The 18,717-nt window shown below is 41.0% G+C and overlaps 1 protein-coding gene across 1 annotated transcript in view; it reads left to right on the top strand.

Annotated features, from left to right (window-relative positions):
• Positions 1–13,462, top strand: part of cdh4 (cadherin 4, type 1, R-cadherin (retinal)) — a 191,207-nt gene extending 177,745 nt beyond the window's left edge. Inside the window, exons 11-17 of the mRNA XM_062415383.1 lie at positions 48–301; positions 6,066–6,217; positions 8,352–8,588; positions 10,753–10,986; positions 11,115–11,254; positions 12,473–12,637; positions 13,256–13,462. Coding sequence (XP_062271367.1) covers positions 48–301; positions 6,066–6,217; positions 8,352–8,588; positions 10,753–10,986; positions 11,115–11,254; positions 12,473–12,637; positions 13,256–13,462 — 1,389 coding nt within the window. The remainder of the gene's footprint in view (positions 1–47; positions 302–6,065; positions 6,218–8,351; positions 8,589–10,752; positions 10,987–11,114; positions 11,255–12,472; positions 12,638–13,255) is intronic.
• Positions 13,463–18,717: the final 5,255 nt, after the last annotated feature.

The following is an 18,717-nucleotide window of genomic DNA, read 5'->3' as shown; positions in this document are numbered from 1 at the left end:
CATCTGTATCTCTCTCCTCTCCCCCTAACTCATTGTTTCTTCTTTAGCCGGTGGATTTTGAGATGAACCGCGCCTTCATGCTGACCGTGGTGGTGTCCAACCAGGCACACCTGGCCAGTGGCATCCAGTCATCGCTCCAGTCCACAGCAGGAGTCACCATCTCTGTTCAGGATGTGAACGAGCCGCCCGTTTTCCCTGTCAACCCTAAGATGATCCGCTTTGAGGAGGGTGTCCCAGCAGGAACCACTCTTACTGTGTTTGCTGCCCAGGACCCTGACCACTTCATCCACCAGATTGTCAGGTACTAAGGACATCTCAATATGGAGGGTTCACTCAGTATTTACTGTACTGTACTGTGTCAGTACTCATAGTGCGAAAAAGTGATACAACACAATACAAAATCGGTGAGAGTGAACCAAAACAATAACATTGTGGGCTGTAAAGCCGAAACAATGACAGAGATCAATGAGATGCAATTTATCCCTCCTTTAAATTTGGTAACATTACATTTTTTTTTATTTTTAACTTATATTGAATTTATTTAGATTTCAGCATCTTCTACAGTGCAGTGCAGTTTCTTACTTATCTAGATATCATATGCTTTAGTATAAATTATGATGTCTTTCAAAACAAATAAATACTAACTTTTGTCATTGTTAACTGTTAATGTATAGATCTTAGAAAGACTAGAAACTATGTCAGTAGAAGCTGATGGAAATCCTCTTGACGAACACATGAAATGTTCAAGAAAACGAATTCTTTTGAAATTAAAGCACTACCGTGTTGATGGTGAATGAAATAAAAGCAATAAATCAAATACATTTACACACATGAAGCACACTGTGTTGAGGAAATTTACAATCTGCATTAATGATTAACTAGATAGTTACTGCATTAAATCTATTTTTCAGGTTGTGGGTAGTTGAAATAATATATAAAACCTATGAAAAATTAAACTTAACTCAACCCTTCTTACAACAGCAACAGTACCAGTGAGTACTTTTAATGTTTTTTTTATATGTACACCACATTGAGTTACAATTACTGTATGAAAGGTACTAAACAAAGAAACAAACTTACAGTAAACACAAACATGCTAAAAATGATGATACACAGGCGACATGCAAATTGAAAAGCCTTCTAGCAAATCACACATGGTTTAGCCACATACCAGGTTTTGACCTAGTCTCATTTTAATAATGCTTCCTGTAGACAGTGTTGGGAAAGTTCACTTTCTACATGAACTAGTTCAGTTCATAGTTCACACATTTTAAAATGAACTAGTTCAGTTCATAGTTCATAATTCCAAATTATGAACTAAGTTCACAGCTCCAAAAAATGAACTAGTTCAGTTCTTTTTTTCAATACGTTGCGAACTATACTCTTTTAAAACTGTTGCCACAGCCAGCAATTATTTCATTAGTTTAACACTGAAAAAGCCGGTGGGCAGAGTTTGCACATAAACGTTAGATTGTTCCCTTCCTTGTCGATTTTCTCATAAAAATCGCTGAGATAATTATATGAGACCTCCTTATGTCCACATGCTGCTGTCGCTTCCATGCTGCTTCCATGCTGTTTTTTGTTTTGTTTTGTTTTGATGACGCATGGAGCAGTGCGACACTGGCTGCCTTTGCCTATGGTTGCCAGATAGCTCTACTCAACTGTGGCGCTCTCGGACTTTTTAGGCATAATCTGGCACAGACAAAGAAGTACACGCAACGGTTGGGCAACACTTATTGAACGAAATTTAAAAAGAGTGAACGTGACGTTCACGGACACCAGAATGAACGCGTTCATAGTATCGTTCATCAGGCAGAAATACCGTTCGTTCGTTCAAGTTCACCAAAATTATGAACGAGTTCATGAACTTTCGTTCAATGAACGCGTTCATGCACAACACTGCCTGTAGAGTACACTCAGCTACAATATGACAGCCATCTCTGCTTGTGCTACCGACTGCATTCTTCACCTGTATATTCAAAACTGCCAGTTGTATTGTCTTTAAATGAAAAGACAGTTAAGGATTTATATCGATGTAGTCCGAGGCAAGCCTGAAGGTCCTCTGAGGCTACTTCATATTCATACATCATTAGACGTATCTAATATTTTGAACACAGATTCGGTGTATATTCCACTGAATATGTGTGTCGCCATACAGTGGTCAGCGCTTTCTCCACAGTTTATCCCTTTTCTGTGACATTCTCAACTGACCCCCGCTCCCCCGCCCACAGAATAGGCTCCGGTTCCTCGTTGCCTGGCGACTGGTGTGAAGAGGTCATCCTGTAATGAGCTGGACACTGTCTGTCTGCCCTCCTTAGATCCCTATCTTCTTCTTTTCCTTCTCATTGATCCCTCCTTCCATCCTTCCTAACTGGGGTGACACACAGTGGGCATCGTGCCATCCAGGCATTGACCCTGTATAACAGAAACTCCCACATGCCCACTGAGGTCCAATGGCATCGTTCCACTCCATATCCAGCTCCAATGAAAGAGATTGATTTTTCTTAATGTCAGTGAGACGGCCTTTTCCACCAGCAAACCCAGTGGAAATATTACTGAATAGATAGTGAGGGGGAGGTAATGCAAGATGTACACATATATAGAGAGAACATTATCTGCATCTCAGGTTTCTTCTCCTAAAAAGTCATGTCATGCAAACTAAGTGGTCTCCTATGCCTCTTGAGAGAAATAACTTCTTTTTTATGCTCTCGTTTCTCTCATCCTTCCCTCTCTCTTGCTCCCGCTGACCCTGTCACTTTCTTCTCCGTCAGTCTGTGTGTCTGTTATTGATGGGAGCTCAGAACTGCTGTCTTCACTAAAGCAGCTTGCCAGCAGACGCTCAGCTCATGCTTAGACAGTCTCATCTCTGCTGCTGCTGCTGTATTCCCTAGATGACCTCCCTTGAACCCCCACACACAAAAGACACCGAAATGCACAAACGTAGACTCCCAAAACGCACATGAGCATGCACACGAGGACCCACAGAGGATAAAAGGGTGTGTGAGTGAGCAGTAGATGGGAGAGGAGCCAGCTCGGCTTTTCTTATGTTTCTGAATTTCTCGCTTTTTATCTTTCTCTGTGGGCTCCTCTAGGGAAGAGAAGATGATGTGAGGCAGTTTGCCAGCTGATTTTTCCTGTTAAATGTGATTTAAGTGGCAGCAAGAGCAAATTTATGTGTGTTTGTTTGTGTGTGTGAGTTCTTATATTTCTGCCCTAGTTAATTCTAGAATATTAGCTTTAATCAGTAAGACTTTTTTGACGTGAGACCATACGTTTGTTAGTCTTTACTGCTAAAGTTGTTAGTTTAGGGCTTGATTTAAGGATTTTGGGATACTCCCTAATTTGGTTTATCTTATGTCAGTACCTTTAAAGCCCCCTGATTAACACATGAGATACGACAATTTGGGCTTTTACAAGGGATCTTGTCATCACTATGAGTTTACCACGCAACCAAAGGACACCCCAGGATGATACTGCCAAGAAATAGTCCTGCACATTAAACAAACAACATATAGCAAGTGTTAATTAGTGAGCTTAGGAAGTGCAGATTGTGTTATCTTTGCACAGAGCTAGCTGTTTCCCCCTGTTTCCAGTGTTTATGCTAAGCTAAACTAACCAGCTGCTGGTTCTAGCTTCAAATTCGCCAAATAGACATGAGTGTGATATCAGTCTTCTCATGTAACTCTCAGCAAGAAACCTGAAATATGAGTATTTCAAAAATAAATAAATAAATTAGTAGTGCGTTTAAAAATATGGCCTCAAAATTAAGCGTGGGCTGGAGGTCATTGGGGTTAGTACTTAGGGTTACGTTTGGCGTGAGTCTTGTCAGGAGCAAGTCCTCACAAGTATATTAAGTTGGCACAAGAGAGAAATGAGAGTGCCAGGCATGCCACCCAAACACCACAATCTAACCTGCGAGGCAGCATCATATCCTGACTAATACAGCATGACAGTCTCTTTCACTGGAAATTGTATTTATTTTAATTTCTGTTTGTGTTTTTTGTTTTTTTTTTGTAGTAGGGAAACTGTAAAAAATATGATAGCGAGTGTTCCTGCCTGTAAGCGTGTCCTCTGTCTGTGTAATTCAGCTGTTTGCTAAGTATGTACTAGTCCAGCAGTGTGTGTCATTAGACGGAGATGGACTTAGTGTTCTCAATGCCTGTGAGGCTCTTGCTAACTATAGTGTCAGCCTCCAACGCACTGCTTTAATTAAGCCCCATTTCCCCCTCATCACGCTTTCTACAGACCATGCTTACACTCAGAAACACACTTCTGATCTCTCTTTCTCTTTCTCTCCCTAGACTGTCTGTGACTTTCACCCCCACTGCCTGTCATTATAGTGACAGGCTGACTATCTACCTACCGGTGTGACTTCTCGCTTGTCCACAATTAACCATTTTTCATTAGAACTAACATAGAAGCACTTCCTCCGCTCACTCTGTAGTTAAGACTCGTCATAGTTGTTAATGGAATTCATAGACTTTAATTGCAGCTGTCACTTTCCACTCCGTTGATGTATCGACCGGTGATGACTGTGAGAGTTGCTGTGACTACTGTGTGGGTACAAAGAGCAGGAAAGTTGTCAGGTTTTCATCGGTCTTCATGCTAATGAGCTGCTGCTATGATAAGCTCTGTGAACATATGTTCCGCTCTCCATGTCACTGTAATATTTCAAAGGTGCTTGGCTGCTATTGCTTATTATGGTAATGAACATTCAATCTGATAATGGGTACTTTGGATCAACAAATAAAAGATTCAGAGCTGCCGGAATTCAAATAACAGTCCGTTGCAAAAGTTAATATGTGGAATTAGGTTCTCACTTCATGCTGAATAATATCACCACCTGTTTCTCTACCACATCCCTGTCATATCTACCTCAGCATGCCCCTCTCAGTTTACACACAGTGACCTCCACACAACATACCCGTGCTGTGTAATAGGGCTCGAGCTAGTGCCTACATTGTACATTAAAGAAGCAGGCATAGGACACAAATCAGCGTCAAATGACCCTCTCCAACTCCTAAATTTGGAGGCATCTATTAGAAATCTATCAGAAATGTTGTTTCTTAAAGATTGATGGTAGCCTATGAACGTTTTGCAGGTAAATGCTGAAAAAACAAATATATGGACATTTGTATGAGAATTTGAGTGTCAACATTGTTGGTTGTATTATTTCTCAACCACCAAAAGAGTTGGTGTGATTTTTGATTCTCATCTGACATTCCAGCCTCATATAAAGCATTTTTTCATAGTATTAGTAACAAATCTGACCTATTCTATCATTGTGTGATGCTGAAACCTTAAACCAGTTATTCCTTCCAGACTTAATTATTATAATGCCCTTTTCTCTGGTCGCCCTAGTTGTGCTACTAGAGGTCTTCAGCTAGAACATTGATTAAAAACTAGAAAATTAGACCATATAACACCACTTTTCACCTCTCTTCACAGGTTACCGGTGCAAGCTCAAGCTAATTTTAAGGCTCTTCATTTAACTGATAAGGCCTTGCATGGACTCACACTGCCTTACCTACCTGAGCTAATTATACCATATACACCAGCATTCCCTCTTTGCTCCCTCGATGCTGATCTCCTGCTCATTCCTTCAGTTAACATAAAATCAGTTGGTTTCAGAGCATTTGCCAGCCATGCCCCTTATCTCTGGACCAGCCTCCCATTACATATTAAAGAAGCACATGCAGTTGAAATCATTAAATCAAGACTGAAAACCTTCCTTTATTCACTTCATTACAGCCTACCTTAGAACATAGTCAGGTCCATTACCTTTTAACAACCCTTTAACACTTGTGTTTTTAATGTGGTTATTTTATTTTAATTTTTATTATTTGAATTGCTTGCTGTATGTTTTGTCCCATGTATTGTCTTTAATTGTAAAGTATTTTGGGAACATGCTGCATGGTGATTCTGCACTTAAAATAAAATTGACTGATTGGTTGAGTGATTGACTTATTGATTGAATGTGTGTTTGTATATTTCCCTTAGAATTTAATTAAGTATTTTTCTCTCTTTCTCTTTCTCCCTGCCTTTGTGTACATGTGCACTTACAGATACTCCAAGCTATCAGACCCAGCTAACTGGCTGAAGATCAACAGGACTAATGGTCAGATCACCACTATGGCCCTGCTTGACCGAGAGTCCATGTATGTCAAAAACAACATATATGAGGCCACATTCCTGGCCTTCGACAATGGTAAGTCTGGTAAGTCAGGATGACTTATGTGTTATGTGTTACTTTTCACTTAAAAGTAAATCAGCTAAATATATATATTAATGAGAATATACCAAAAAAGAGTAATTGCCATTGTTCATCATCCTTCATCATCAGAATGAAAATAGAGCAGGCAAAGGGTAAATGTAGAGGTTGTGGAGGAACGTTTAGGCCTCAATATAATTATTATAATTTCTTAGACCCTTATCATGATCCCATTAATTTACATTACATGCAACAGTATATATTGGGTTCAGCAATAGCTTGTACACAAGAAACTTTTCACTCACCTCAGTCTGTCTCCCTCAGCTTAAGCCTGGAAATATACTGCACACTTAATATTAAAGAAACACATTAGTAAATAAGTGGGACATTGTGCTTACATAGTAGCTACTGTACCATATACAGTTCAAAAACATTGATTGTCCTTTCTCTGATAGAAAAAATAAGAGTCAGTGAAGGCCTGGCCTATCAGCCTCAGCTGCTGCGACAATGTTCGAAGCTAAAGAACTAAAGCACTACAAATCGAGGAGCTAGCTCCCTGTGTTAGTAGGAGGGACCAAGGTGTTTTGAGAAATGAGGCACTGGTTGCCCTGGAGCACACCAACTTAAGCTTAAAGTGTTGACTGCCTATTGATTCTGGAGCCCAGTGTCAACAAGGGGATATATTCCACTTTGATTGAAATTCTCTTTACTTATTCTACTCAAGCGAAGCGTAAGAAGCAACAAAGCACCCAGCCAATCATAACCGACAAGACGGTCGATGGGCCTTGGGGCCAAGGGCAACGGACCTTTACATAGTTGATGCACCAAGTTACTGTCTGATAGAGAAAAAAAGTTGAAGTACAACACTGATGAGCTACTGGGGTAAACTGTATCTATGCTGCACCGCATCAGTAATTTAGTTCCGCTTGCTGACAGTGTGTGTGCGGGGGGTTGTCAACTGAATATCAAGGCCACAATATATCACTGCAGTTTGTTTGTTCAACAGAGCATTACATATACTTTCTTCATCTGTATTTCAGGGTGTTAATGTTACGGTCAGAACATCAACTGGAGTTTTGCTCATATTAATGCTACACAGTAATTTGAACAACATCAAGTTAAAAACAAATGCTTAAAAATTAGTCTTGCTTTTGCTGATTACTTCTGCAAAATATACAATGACTTCTGCCAGTTCTTTATATACACACACACACACACACACACACACACACACACACACACACACACACACACACACACACACACACACACACTCACAAACACAAACACAACAAAAAAAATGTTTTTACTGTTTTCATGGCTATACTTGAGTTCAAGTTCACTTTGATTTTGGAGGTAAGCAGTGCATTTAAAAAAAACAATAGCATTCCCAGCATCTTATTGTACAGCATTAACTGCAACATAAAGAGAGGCAAGAAAACAACAGCTCAGTTACACTGTGTGATGTAATCAAAGCACATTAGAGGTTTTCTGTTAACAGTTCAACAGTCCCAAACTGATGGTTCTGTTCTGGTCTGGCAATAGTAAGAAATCCTGAATAAGTTATGAAGAGCTTGCGTTGCATTGAGGGCTAGTGTTTGAGTCATTTCCCAGCAGAGTGCAGATAACAGCGATCTTTAGGTGAGCGTTGTCCTCTCCAATATAAGTCTCGCCTCAGCCTTTTACAAAGCAGCCAGCTTTAAACACAAGGACTACAAAATGTATGTGTTCTTTCATTTGTTCTGGCTGTTTTGTTTGGGTGGCTCTACCACAAAAGTACACAGTGTTGTCCCTCTATTTGCAGAAAACCACCTCAGTAAACAAAACCTTTTTTGCTCCCTGTTGTTTCTTTACCTGTGCTCCTCATTTTCTCAGTTCCACACATAAATCAACCACAAAAATGTGATTCAAATAGAAGGATTGTTTTGCCAGCTTCTGTAGCTGTTTGATCACACTGCCTCTCAACTCCCCTTTCTTGCTTCTTGCTCCATCTCCCATCATTTCATCTCTGCTCCTCTGCCTCACCGCTGTTCGCTCCTCTCTCGATCGCTACATTATTATCTCACCATCCTTTCTAATGTTTATCCTCCTGCCTCATTTGATCTCTTTGCATCTTCTCTTTCCTTACACCTCCCATCAGGTTCTCCACAAGCCAGCGGGACAGGCACCCTTCAGATCTACCTGATCGATGTGAACGACAATGCGCCAGTGCTGATACCCAGGGAGGCCCAAGTGTGCGAGCGTGCACGCCCAAACTCCAGGATCAACATCACCGCATCTGACGCTGATGCCGATCCCAATGTCGGGCCCTTTGTCTTTGATCTGCCTTCCTTTCCCGCCACCGTCCGCCGCAACTGGACCATTTCCAGGCTCAGCGGTAATTAAATGCTGTACATCGTCTTGACATCATTCATTTCACAAATATTTTACCTTGAAATCTGCCATTGTAAAGTAAAATTTAGGAGGTATGGGGGGGTGGGGATGATATATGAATGCTCTGCATCCTCAGCTGAATTAAACCATAAACTTAACAGATGGGATGCAAAATCCCGCTGCAGGATGACTGGCGACATCAATCGGGGAACCAGGGATTGCTTGGAGCTGCGAAAGAAGTCCAAGTTTAACAAAATGTCTCACAAAGCTCACAGTGAGAGACGCGGGTGCCATCCAGTGTTGACATACGATCCATCGTTTGTGACAAATGAGATCCATTCATCTCCCTGTCCCCCGAGCAGCCGATCTGTCACCTAATCCACCCAGATGGATGTATCACAGTAGTTGTCTTGAGGACAAATCTGATCACATACCTGGATTCTTCTCCCACTGAGCATCTTGTCATAGCTTGACTGAGTGATGGATGCAGAAGGTTATATGTTGTGGGCTTTTTTTATATATTTAATGCCTCTTCGCATACATGCATGTCAGAATGACTGTTGCACTATTTGTTTGGTTACAGCTTTTTTATAGCAACAGGAACATGATCTCAGTTGGGGGTTTGGGTGTGCTAACTATTAAAATCGTACTGTGACCCCCCCGCAGCACAAACAATAAGTAAGTTTCCCCATTAAGAGAGACGCTGTAAGCATTCATGCATGAGGCACAGCAGTGTAGCTTCGTTGATTATTTAACACTTACACACTGTTTGGGTCAAATTGAACCCATTTGACATTTGAAAGCAGAGATAACGCCTTCATTCTTTGAGACTGAGATTTGATGATGTTTCCTTAAGTGGCACAGCATATACAAACATTGAAATATTTCAAAATTATGTATTTTTGTGCAGCTAGTCTACATATTTCATGCGTTATCAGTCAAATTTGACCCATATTTATTCAAAGGGATTTTAAAGTCCCAGGAAGGGGGTGATATCAAGGTGAATGTTTGTTATTGGGCACAATGGAACAGTGAAGCTATAGAATTGGCATGTCTGTGTTTTTTTTTCATTGGGACAGCTCAAGGGGGACTTTGACAATGTCACAAGAACTGCCCATGTTCCCTTGCACCTCCAAAACATCAGCTGTTCCACACACACACATAGTCAAGGTTCATACAGTGAAAATATTTGGAGTAAATTAGCTATTCTCCTGATAAATCATGAACTCCATCAGAGCTTTCTAAATCTTCTTATGTCAGAAGCTAAAAATGTTATTCAGTGTTCCCTGTAGAGCTCTCGCTGTCCTGTCAAGTTCATAACTACAGTATTAATTTTGCTGCTTAAATGTCCCATGATATTTGCTGCAGTGACAAGCTACCTACCCTGCATCACGCAAGAATCCATCTCAACAGGCTTTAAGTCGTGCGTTTTTTCCAATCAGCATCTATGGGGAATCTCAAGTGATCTTGGGAATCTAGCTGCCCCGCAAATTAAGACGGTGATAGACAGATGGTTCACTCAATTATTTGCCAAGTATTTTTTGAAAGAGCCCGCCCTTTTCCAAACTGTTTCCATGGACGACTTCTCAGATGGTTCTGTGTAACAAACCATCTGGTCCGTCAGGTTAATTAGTTACTGCAGCATTGGAAACGGTTACATTTACTGAAGGCAGCCTCTCTGATCTTTAAAGTGTATCATTAAAGAAAACACTCATCATACATCAATACAACACGCAATAAAGCAATCACCTGGAACACTGCTCGATATAATTTAAAGCGCAATATAGCCTGCAGCGTCCGGTAGAAGTGGAGTGCAATGGCCACAGTAAATGGCTGCACTGTATTCTGGCTCTGTCAGGCTGCTGGAGACAATTCTAACCACCATGTGTCAACCCAGTCTATGAGCTGCATGTCTCATGTCTGGTTCTTTTCCCCAATCCACTATCATTACCTGCAGGGTCTATTTTTTCAGGACGGACTCACACACAACAGAAAATAATAAATAATTTTTGCGATATATTGTCTCTTATTTTCCTCTTTATCTTCTTCCTCTTCTCCTCCTTCATGTCTTTTTCCTCCTGCACATTCTCCATCTCTTAACATCCTCCCTTAATTTCCACTGTTTGTTTTCCATCATCGGCTCCGTCTCATTCCCACTCTCTCTCTAGGTGACTATGCTCAGCTGAGGCTAAGGATTCCTTACCTGGAGGCAGCTGTGTACGAGATCCCCATCATCGTGTCTGACTCAGGGAATCCTCCTCTATCAAATCGTTCTTTGATCAGAGTCAAAGTGTGTCCCTGTGATGACAACGGGGATTGCAGCACCACAGGGGCCGTGGCGGCTGCCGGTCTCGGCACCGGGGCCATCATCGCTATCCTCATCTGCATCATCATACTGCTCAGTGAGTACAACGGAGGATCAGTCAGCAGTTTTCATGAGAAGAGCTTGAAAAATGACACGCTTTTATTGTAACACCGCATATTTTCAACCGTTTCCCTCCTTTCCCTTTCATGTTTTCTCTTCTCGCAGGCATGGTTCTCCTGTTTGTGGTGTGGATGAAGCGCAGAGAGAAGGAGCGGCAGGCAAAACCCTTGCTGATCGACCCCGAGGACGATGTTAGAGATAATATCCTCAAGTACGATGAGGAAGGAGGAGGAGAGGAGGACCAGGTATTGTTTGTAGATAGTAAATGTATATAATATAAAACAAATTCATAAAATGCTGTCAGCAGTGGCATCTATGAGAAATGTCCCTTTACTTGAACACAAGTCTCACACCAGCTTCCCTTCAGTTTTTCTAAAACTGAATGAGATTTTTTTTAGGATGCAGTCTGCCCTCTGTGATAAAACATGTGCTGGGGCTGAATATGCTGCTTAGGTTGAATTCCACATAAAAGTCGACTGTGCAGCTCTTTCCATATGACACGCTTGCTTATAAATAATATTTATATATAAGGTATACACCTACTGCAACTACCACCTCCTTCTATCTAATATTATTTACTGAATAAACGCAAATCTTTAACACCGATGAGCTCCAGCATCTTTGATTTATTCAATGTATTATTAATTATGCCATTTTTGATACTTGCCATTTTCCAACACCCACTCACACCATATGAGTTCAAAAGAAAACATACGCTAGTATCAGATAGCTGCAGTGCATATAGAGATGTTTTCCATCTTTGGCACCTACGTGAAGATTTAGTGCGTGCAATTATTTATCAGCGGCGGGAAAGCAGTAAAGTGATCTCATCAACTAGTTCTATTTACAGCATACACTGTAGTTATTTGTACGAACAAATCAGACTCAGATTAGACTCACAGCAAAGTATAGTCAGAATAATTAGTGCATAAATATCAGCAAATTGAGAGCGTCTGTGTGCACTTGTGCATCTCTGTTAGATTACTCTCTCATGAAGAGCTCCTGCACCCTTTGACTCATCAATACACACTTTTTCTAAGTGTGAAGTGTGAGGCTCTCAGGTATATATATATATATATTATCAGTAATGTTCAGTTAAACAACAGCTGCCACATCAATATAAACATGGTCTTTCACTCTTTTTTTTAACATGAGAACACTGTAAATTGTGGGAATTTTCTGGAGCAAAGTCTGTAGCGCTGTCAACTGTCGAAGCGCTGTAGCACACATTTCACAGCAGGTCGCTCCTGAGCCCTCGCAGACTTATCGGGAACACACATCAAAGTCTGCTAGCATGTGATGGCGCATTCTGGGACCTGATCTGACACTATATCCCCACTTGGAAACTGTGCTCCATCCCAAACACAATATATATTTAGGGAATAGTAAAAGGTCCGCAATTTGGGATAATCGTCATAATCAAACTGATTGTCATTCTTTTCCTCTCCATGGCTTTCATCCAGGACTACGACCTGAGCCAGCTGCAGCAGCCTGAGTCTCTGGACCACATCATCAATAAGCCAGCAGGGGTGCGCAGAGTGGACGAGAGGCCTGTGATCGCTGAGTCGCAGTATCCCGTCAGACCCAGTCTGCCTCACCCTGGAGACATCGGAGAATTCATTAATGATGTAGGTTTGAATGGATAAAAATATTGTTTGTGTTGTTTCTCTAAGTGTTTCTATTTAAAAGCTAGACAGCCTAGCAGTAGTTCGCACAGTGTTATTGTTACCTCGATGATGTGACTCATACAAAGGCTATACACAACATGGATTTTGCAGGCTGAAAGATTCCTGTGTTTTTGTATCAACAATACCCAGAATGGATTATCTTTAAATATGACAGTGGGAAAAAAAGGCAGGATTTCACTCTTTTTCTCCTAGAATTGTATTCCTGACAGCAGGGTGCTACTAGAAATGTTTGGCCCCCTGTAAAAACAGCTCAATATCTGGCACAGAGACAGCATTCAAACCATGATGAAACATTAAAACCTCAATAAAAAAACAAACTTGTGAAAAATGTTCATCCTGTTGAGCAGAATCAGACAGTTTGTTGCAGGTGCACCCTGAACCCATTACAGTACAATCATCACCTCTATTATGTGGCCAGTGGACAACAATACCTACGTCTTGTTTTACTAAAAGACTAAGTTCTTATATCGGTGCTGACTGGAGAGAACAGGACCTACTGTCACTCAGAGTGCTGGTTGTAAATTTCATCGTCAATCTTTCATGTCTTTGTGTCTCCAGGGTCTGAGGGCAGCAGACAACGACCCCACAGCTCCTCCCTACGACTCCCTGCTGGTGTTCGACTACGAGGGCAGCGGTTCAACCGCCGGCTCTGTCAGCTCGCTCAACTCCTCCAGCTCAGGGGACCAGGACTATGACTACCTCAACGACTGGGGCCCTCGCTTCAAGAAGCTGGCTGACCTCTACGGAGGAGGGGACGATGACTGAGAGCGGAGCTGGGGAGGGCTGTGTGGGGCTGTGGCAGGGGTCAGGAGAGGTGGGGTCAGTTGGATGGATGCCCCTCAAAACCACGGGCAGGGCCCACAAACATGACGCAGGCTTCACAGTAGACATGTGAGGAATGGACGCTTACATGGGCTGCGTTAGTTTGCTCACAGCGACCAAGCCCACAAACAAATGAATTCTGCTGCAACGCAACTGTATTCTGGCTTTATATTTTTTAGTGGCGAGTTTGTAGTGTGATGTTTTCTTTTTCTTTTTGTTGTTCTCTCACCGTGCTGGACCCGGAACTCTCCGGGGACGAATCAAGGCGGTCGTGAGAGACGCGAGTAGTGAATTTGTGCTTTGATTGATTGTTAAAACGATACCATCTCTTGCTTTAGTCTCACACTGAAGAGAATGTTTTTTGGGAAGATGCTCTCGGACTCTCTCTTTCACTCTGTCAACTTGAATTTCCTTAGAACAGAAGCACTGTCATTTTATAAAGTGCCTTTTGTGGTGTGTTTTTGTATCAGACTCCTGCTATCTCAGGATCGGTTGCCATTCGTGCAGTACAGTGGAGGCACGTTCTCTTGCCGCCTCCCCTGCGCTCCTCAAACCAGCCCTGCCTGTCACTCTCCTCTCCCTTTCACAGTGGTGCAGATGAACCCCAGCAGCCAGTCCCAGGAGGGAAGGACACAACACGGCAGACTATCGGATATCATAACCCAATGAAATATGGCCTGTAAGAAGCCAATAAGAGTTTTAAGTGAGGACAACCCTCTTCTCCAAGGACCTGCTCAGTTTGACTTTCACAAGCATCACCTGTCGACACAACCGCAGCGACACGCTGACATTGTGTGAGACCATTTTTATACATGTGGGGGTTTTCTAATTTAGTGGAGAATGCCTGCCTTTCCTCTGTGGACTCATGAATTTAGGAGCCTATATGTTGAGACGCTTGCCTGCCCTGTATGGTTTTGTGTTGCTTTCTCCACAATGTAAAGCTTATGTAGGCATGATCTGAGCAGTCAGACAGTGTAAGAAAGTGGAACTTGAAATGACTTGGAACGAAGGCCTCTGAGAAGTACTAAAAGTTTTGTTTTTTTTGTCGCCTTGAACATTCCCGTTTTTTATAGGCCAACAAAACTATTAAAAGGTGCATGATTTTTTTTTCCAAAATGTTTTACTCAAAGCACTTGTTACTATGTGGTGAGAATGTGAAAGTAGTCAGCAGAAACTATATGAATATACTCTGTATAAAGACACTGAGAAAATAAAAATACTGTAAGATACCTATTTTTGAAGTATTGATGACATAAAAGTTGCTGCTCTCTTTCTCTAGCCCTTCACTGGGCTTAGGGGATTTTTGGCCCGTTCATTTTTAATATGTAGATATTTTCTTTTTCTTTTGTTGAAGCATACGGTTCCATTTTTTAAGATGCCTGCTTACACATTCTTTGTTTCGGTTTTGCTCTTTTGTTGTCATTTTGCAGATTGTTTTTTAAAAATGCTTTGTTATACTCCTTTTATATATAAAACACAGCCTTCCCCTTTCACTCTGTATTGTCTCTGACAGACATGTTCCTCCTGCCGGCCTCTGGCCCTGGGACAGTGGAAGGGTCATTAGCCATGCCTGCTGATAGTTGTTCTATTATTAAGTGTACTGGAATTCTTTTATTCATTCATCTAGATACTGGATGTGTGCTTTAGAAAATAAACAAGACATGTTTTGAAAAGGTGCCATCTTTTTTGGAATATTGCCTACATGCATCATATTCAGGTGTAAGCAGTGTGAAGTGGCCTGGTTGGTTTCATCATAGTCATTTAAAAATAATCTCATTCAAAGTGTTAAATAATAATGAGCCACAGTGATCCTGTTTTGAGAATTATGATTTATTACAGCTTCATCTCGACTAACCTATCATTAAAGTCGCTGCATTTAGAATTTCACAATTTCTGACTTTGGCGCCCCCCATGGGTAGCGCAAAATATGACAAGGCAGTTCAACAACAAAGTGTTTTATGTAGAACATAAATGATTTAAAAGTCAGAATATAAAAGTAACACAAGGCAATATAAAAATACATTTAAATACAATTAAAGAGTAATAAATTGGAGGTACAAGATAGAAATACAGGAGAATAAAGGTGACAGTGCAGTGTAACATTTATCATTAAGATAAAGTACTGTGGCAGACAGCAATGCAGGCAACTACCCCCCACCCATATGTACTAACCAGGGAATACAGATGATGGATAGGATGAGAGCAACATAGAGAGTGCATCAGTTTTCATGTAGATTGTCTTATTTGTCAGAATAAATAATAAAAATGCTGAATAACAAATAATAAAAATGCTATATTCATATAAAATCTATACATGCTGGGTTTAAATCCAACATTATGTGTTCATGAAATAATTGGTTTATATATATTTCCAAATTCAATGGCTGCATCATCTTTATTTCTAACTGTGTAATAATGTATTTTAAGCATTAGAAGGAGTCATTAAATGGAACAGAATCCCTCAGGATTACGCAGTTAATCTTTGACCCTTTTGTTTAGATGTGGCTTCATTTTTTAACAAGACGCTCGCTATTCGTCCTTTTATTGCATCTGAGAGCACTGTATGGGGTCAAGAACTATATTTGTGTCCATTCCTGTGATTTCAATTAGTCAGCTAAAGCGCCAAAAAAAAACCCCACTGGGGACTTAAAGGGATTTAATCCTCTCCGGCTGTGTGTCTATCAATTAGCCACACCATTAATCCCCACGGCGTAATCTCATTAGATAGAGCGCTTTTAATGAGACACCCAGAGAGCGAGCAGAGAGGCAGGCAGTAAGAGAGAGGTAGAAAAATGAGGTGGTGGCAAGATGCAGGTAGGCTGTGCAGACAAGTGATTAGTAGGATGGGAGAGAGAGTCCGCAGAGGGAGGGGCAATTCAAGCACAGCAGGGACAATGCATAACATTTAGAAAATGGTATTAAACAAAAGGTTAGATATGAGGAAGTGAAACAGAGTGCAGTTAATCTTGTATTGTCCACTATGGCCAGAAATTAGAGGAGTGGTCAACAGAGAGATTTAGGTAGAGATGAGTAGAGCTGATTGAGCATACTGGACTAGATAACCTTTAGTACTATAATGAATTTGCCTAAAGACTTGGCAGGATAGTGGACCCATGTTAATAAGAGATTCATCAGTGGTGGGCTGTGCTGCTCTGAAATGATAATCAAGTTGGTAAAAAGTCATTTTGGTCATTGCAAGTTGCCAGATAAGGAGATTAACTTCATGGAAGGTTTCTTTGATGGACTTAGCTGAGGTTCACTTGGTCTCCTTGTGGCAGATAGGCAGTGTGAAAGAAAAAAAGCAGACAGAAGTTGCTCCCTTGATAAATGGCGTACATAGACTGAAAGCTTTTCTGCTGGCTTGCAGCCAGTGCCTTGTGTGTTGTAAATAAAGTTCTCCTCTTCAAACGTGTCCAGGCCTGGCTCTTTTCACTCCCTTTCCATATAGCTGCTGAGTCTCTTGGTCTGATGTTGGGAACTGTCCAATCTGAAAAACACCACCGGATGTTGGTTCTGATGCCAACTGTTCACAGTTTAGTGTTGATGTTGCTATTCAGTAAAGGTACCGCCCAGGACTGGCTGGCTCTGCTGCCTGCTTTTCTGCTGACACCACTCTGGGCTTCCTGCTATTTTAGGACTCAGTCTAAAATGAGATCAAAGCAGCAGAATAAATTTGATGTTCCTGCTACATGTGGGGGAGAGAATATCTCCTTGTTAACGACCAGCCATTCATGATATGGATGACTGGTCCAGCTAATACCATCAGGAGTCAAATTAATTTCAGTCAGGCCTGAAACACTATATCTGCACAATCAAACAGCATTTGCTGAGATCGCTTAGTTGTTTTCTGTAGGGGATTATCTAATTAAGAAATGGAAATAAACATAAAATCTTAACTGTTTTCAGAGTTGAAGAGTAAGTACATTTGCTCAAGTACTAAACTTAAGTCTATGTTTGAAGTTCTTAAACCTTGAGTGTATCAATTTTGTGCTACTTTATATCTCAACTAAATTTCAAATGGAAGTATTTTTACTCCACTACATTTATTCAACAGCCATAGTCACTATCTCACCAATTACATCTTACATGTTACATATGATGAGATCAAATAAGATCTGATAATAGGATGCAATAATATACACTGAACTTCCTAACAATATTGTGTTGTACCTGCACAGTGGTTGTAGTGTAGTAGCACTGATGGATTCTCAAATTGGCAAATTAGGCACCTCCAGGGACCACAACAGCCCCAGTTCACTGCGTGTCAATTAGTTAACACGGCAAATCATTTGATTGACTTCAAGCTCCAATGAACAAGTTCCAGATATTTCCAACAAGATCCACCTCTGTTGATATTGTTCCTCACAAAGGTGGGGTTTTTTTAGTGAAATGGCTTGACCATCGCTGGACAGATAGATGCTTTTCACAACATACATTTTTACTTGTGAAAGCAGGGAAAACACAGGTGGAATTAAGGACTTTAATGATGACTGCATTCCATTTAGGTGAGCCAGTTTCAGGGCTCTGATATTGTGCATGCTCACTCACTAACAGGGCTCATTAGTGATCACCTGACTTTTCCTCTGGCGCCACCATGAGGTTGACATTTGGGGTTTCGAGTGAAATAGCTTGTATGGTATAGGCACAAACATTCATGTTCCACTCAGGATGAAATTGTAATAACTTTGGTCAAAATTTAAATTTGTTCATGACCAAAATCCTGCAAAACAAACCACTGATTTTATGACTTTTATTTGCTTGGACTCCAGAATTTCCATATGGTGATATTGCTACTAATTACACGAGTAACTATAAGTTACAGTAAGTAAAGGAGTACTTCTTTATACCACTGGATAATGAACCTTCTAATCAAGAACTTTTATACTTAACACAATGAATGTTTACCCAACAGTCCAAATATTCATATTCAACACCAAACCTGATACACCAGATGGTTCCCCATGATCTTGTGATGTTGTGACCTCGTGAATCAAGCTGCCTCGGAAAGTAAAGGAAGGAATAGTGAAAAATGTATCCTGGGATTGCCCTTTTCTTATTTGTTGACAGTCATCCTATAATCAAGTACCTGAAAACTGTGCTCCTGATGCTGAACTGCCCTGTAGAGACTGACTTCTATCTGTGTGATTACATGCTGGAGTGTAGAGGGAAATCCGAGCTGCATCCTCGAGCAGAGCGAC

This window comes from Scomber scombrus, chromosome 3 (assembly GCF_963691925.1).
Source record: "Scomber scombrus chromosome 3, fScoSco1.1, whole genome shotgun sequence".
NCBI lineage: Eukaryota > Metazoa > Chordata > Actinopteri > Scombriformes > Scombridae > Scomber > Scomber scombrus.
The sequence above is the reverse complement of the archived record's forward strand: the minus strand, read 5'-3'. Positions and strand labels throughout refer to the sequence as shown.